Source organism: Nanorana parkeri, unplaced genomic scaffold, assembly GCF_000935625.1.
Source record: "Nanorana parkeri isolate BGI_ZX_2015 unplaced genomic scaffold, ASM93562v1 scaffold1427, whole genome shotgun sequence".
Lineage (NCBI taxonomy): Eukaryota > Metazoa > Chordata > Amphibia > Anura > Dicroglossidae > Nanorana > Nanorana parkeri.
Genome location: NW_017307695.1, coordinates 398938 through 403296, shown reverse-complemented (window position 1 = coordinate 403296; position 4359 = coordinate 398938). Strand labels below are relative to the sequence as shown.

General features: G+C 44.9%; 1 protein-coding gene across 1 annotated transcript in view; it reads left to right on the top strand.

Moving 5' to 3' along the window:
* The first annotated feature begins 4185 nt into the window (after positions 1-4185).
* The window catches only part of LOC108798207 (receptor-type tyrosine-protein phosphatase N2-like), a 300545-nt gene continuing 300371 nt past the window's right edge, over positions 4186-4359 (top strand). The window contains exon 1 of the mRNA XM_018569937.1: positions 4186-4270. Coding sequence (XP_018425439.1) covers positions 4186-4270 — 85 coding nt within the window. The remainder of the gene's footprint in view (positions 4271-4359) is intronic.

The window sequence follows — 4359 nt, the reverse complement described above, 5'->3', positions numbered from 1 at the left end:
CCCCACATAATCCCCCCACCCCCCAAACGTTACACTTGGCACAATGCAGTCAGGCAAGTACCGTTCTGCTGGCAACCCCCAAACCCAGACACGCCCATCGGATTGTGTGGAGTCACTGAGCTCCTGAGAGCGACCCATTCTTTCAAAAATTTTAGTTGTAGCGTCCGCATGCCAATGTGGGTGATTTTATACACCTGTGACCATGGAGGGGATGGGAACACCTGAATACATTGATTTGGAGGGGGAGGGACCCAATACTTTGGCCAATATAGTGTATATATTGCTAAAAAATTTAATAGAAATGCGAGTTTGGTACATGCCTAAGTTTGTCAGCAGGAAGAAGCATATACATACATACAGACAATAATTTGTGTTTGCTAAAGGGCTGGATTCTACTCCAAGGGCACTAAGCTAGGGGGGTGCCCCATGAGATCCAATCTGATGTGGGAACAGGGGAGTGCGATGGGTTTCAGAGTGGAATTTGTGGGTGTGTTGGGATTAGTGCAATGTGCTTCTGAGCCAAGGGTGATGGGGATTGTGATGGGCTTCTGCTCGGGGGGAAGGTGGATGTGTGGATTTTGGAATAGGTGAAGTCAAAACAGGGTTGTGGGACCTGATACAAAACAAGGGCCCTTTGTTCCTTAGGTCAGCCAGTGGTTTGCTCTGTGCCACGTAGCAACTGTTGCTTGCACCAGAGGGTCTCATGTGTTTCTCACATGTCCCCAGTGCCCCTGTCCAGTGCCTGAGTACCCCCTGCGTTAAGGTATAATTAAAGTCCATAAAGCACATGCTGGCTAAGAGCACTCAAGCTCAGGAGTAAACACACTAGTAGTGAGTTGCATACAGGATGCATTTTAGATAGATAGATAATTTTTTTATACTCTGAAATATTTACATATATGTTATTGTTTTGATTTGGCAGAAAACAGGAAGGCATCTTCTGCTGCCCAGGGGCAGAGCACATCAAGTGCCCCAGAACCTGGCACAGCGGAGGAGGAGGTTTTGCTGACGGTTCCTCAGGAGGCCGCCACATCAGGTATATACTGTGGTAATTTGAAACGATTTTTGATTAAAAAAAACAGTAAACAGTTTGGTTTACTATATTTACCTTCTTTCATTGTTTAGATCATGATGTAGCACAAGAGGTGCAGATTACCACATTGGATGTGGAGAATTTAGAGAGGGAGTCGGAGCCTCAGGAAGCCCCCAGCTTGGGTATATATTGTTGTAGTCAAAAACAGAAAAGCCATTTTACTTACGGTATTTTCCTTCTTTCATTTAGTTGATATATAGCACGAGAAGAAAGACCTGAGACCACAAATAGGTCGGCCATTCGAATGGCGATTCGAGAACTTGGCCATCTGGGGAACACATTACAGGAGATGGAGCATCTGTTCCGGCAGATGAGGCAGCAAATTGGCAAGGTGTGCAAAACTTTAGAGCGCTTCTAGGACACTAGCCACTCCCCCTACTGTTGTGTCTATTTGGGCACTTTGCCATTTGGCAGTTTTGTATTTTGTATTTTCCTGTGTTTGTGTGCGTTGCTTTACTTTTGTTAATATGTACTGCTGGTTTACTCACTCAGTGTTAAAATTATATGTACATAAATGAGTTGCCTTTTACCTTTGGACAACAATTTGTCGACATACTTCTGGCCATGAATGTGATTATTGATTATTACTTAGGGACATTCTACACTGCCTGCCTGGCCAACAAATGTCACACACTTTAACAAAACACAACAAAGAAAAAATGCATTGCTGTATAAATCTGATCTCTCAGTATATTCAGAGGTCCAGTTGAGCTAATTTTTTTGCAAATAACAATCCTGAACATGGCACAGAACAACTGAAAACACCACCAATATAACACTGACCTGACAGGCTTGTACCGTAGGCGCTATATACAGGTGAAACTCGAATAATTAGAATATCGTGCAAAGTTCATTTATTTCACTAATGCAACTTAAAAGGTGAAACTAATATATGAGATAGACTCATTACATGCAAAGCAAGATAATTCAAGCCGTGATTTGTCATAATTGTGATGATTATGGCTTACAGCTCATGAAAACCCCAAGAACCCCAAATCCACAACCTCAAAAAAAGTAGATTATTACATGCAATCAATAAAACAAGGATTGTACATAGAACAATATCGGACCTCTGAAAAGTACAAGCATGCATATGTACTCAGTACTTGGTTTGGGCCCCTTTTGCAGCACTTACTGCAATTACTTTTGCACAATATTCTAATTATTCGAGTTTCACCTGTATGTGACGGGGCATTAGGATTCATTGGATCACATGATATTTTTCAATTGCTCCAGAGTGATATCTTTATGATTCACTGGAAATGGCAGACTTTTATCAGGTTAACATCACTGATTATAACTGGTTTTCTATTTACACTGCTATTTAGTACATTACACCTGCTATGCACATTATAAGGAGTTTCCACCATCCCTGCGCTGAGTTCCCAGGTCTATACACCTGCTGTGCACATTATGAGGGGCTCCCACCATCCCCCTGCTTAGCTGAGTTCCCTAGTCCATATACCTGCTGTGCCCATTATGAGTGGCTCCCACCATCCCTGTGCTGAGTTCCCGGGTCTATACACCTGCTATGCACATTATGAGGGGCTCCCACCATCCCTGTGCTGAGTTCCCGGGTCTATACACCTGCTGTGCACATTATGAGGGGCTCCCACCATCCCTGTGCTGAGCTGAGTTCCCTAGTCCATATACCTGCTGTGCCCATTATGAGGGGCTCCCACCATCCCTGTGCTGAGTTCCCGGGTCTATACACCTGCTGTGCCCATTATGAGGGGCTCCCAAAAAAAAAAATATTCAGAAAAGATTTTCATGTCCCTTTAATAGTGAAGAAGGCTACAGCACAGCAACCAGAAATGCCAACTGTGTCAATTCTGCTGCGAACGTGCGTAACATCGTCCGTTCGTGCGCACGATCGTCCAATATACGCATTTCCGAATTCTATATCTGAATTCCGAAACCGAAATCCGAATCCGAAATTCGTCACCAAAATGAATCCGAGTAAAATCCAAAACCGATTCCGAAATATGAAACGAAACACATAGAGTGCCCGAAATAAGAAAAATGAAACAAACGAAATCCGAAACGAAACATAACAAACTTTTTCTGGCTGCACATGTCTACCTAATAGGCATTCCTCTTCCTATGTAGAAGATATGAAACGCTAAAAGTAGGTTAAATAGATGGCACATAAATCATTCCAAGTTGGCATTACAACACAATATAACCCCATCATGATACCAGATCATAGATGGCACTGTAACCCTATTAGTAATTTGTCTTCCCATGTAGCAGGTATGAAATGCTACAAGTAGGTTATGTAAATGGAACATAAATCCTTCCAAGTTGGCATTCCAGGATAATGTAACCCCCCTATAATGCCAGATCAGATATGGCATTATAACCCTAATAGGTACCTTCCCATTTAGGAGATATGAAATGCTATAAGTAGGTTATGTAGATGGCACATAAATCATTCAGAGCTGGCATTACAGCCTCATGTAGCCCCCCTTCACAATGCCAGATCAGAGGTGGCACAATAAACCCAATGGGCATTGGTCTTCCCATGTAGGAGACATGAAATGCTATAAGTAGTTAAAGTTGTAAAGCTTTCTCGCACAGGGTGCCTAAAGGCCTAAGGCCGGCCCTGTATATATATATATATAATGTAGGATGGTATATAAATCATTCTGAGTTGGCATTACATCCTAATAATACCAGATGAGAGGTGGCACTGTAACCCTAATGGGCATGTAGTAGATGATATACAATGCTATAGGTAGGTGGTATCGGATGGCACACACATAACACGGATCCCTGGCACTGCACCCCCTAGGATGCCCGGTGTGCACGGCTCCATTCATCAGCACCAGCGGAAGGACAGCGCCGTGCCGGAGGAGCCCCATTCATCTCCTCCAGAGGCCGGGCTCCGGTTCATGTGACCAGCCGAGGGGGGGGATGTGTCTTCAGAGTGGGCGGGCCGGTGCTGGTCGCTGTCTTGGGTGTTGAATCTGATCGGAGGCTTTAAGGGGTACCGGGGACTGTGTGCTGCCCATCCATCCCCTCCGCCACTTCGCCGGCCATTCACTTGTCCTTCTCCCGCACACATGGACTGCTAGACTGATGGACGGACAATGATGGGATCGCTGTACATCGCTCTCCTCCTCCTCCTCCTCTCCGCTCCTTCATCTCATCCGGCTGCTGCTGACACCAAATTCGGTCAGTGTCTGTACTGGGGGGACATGGGGGGCTGTACCCGGACTAATGCCCCGAGCTGGGGTCAAGAGGGTGGGAGGGGCTCCTGGAAG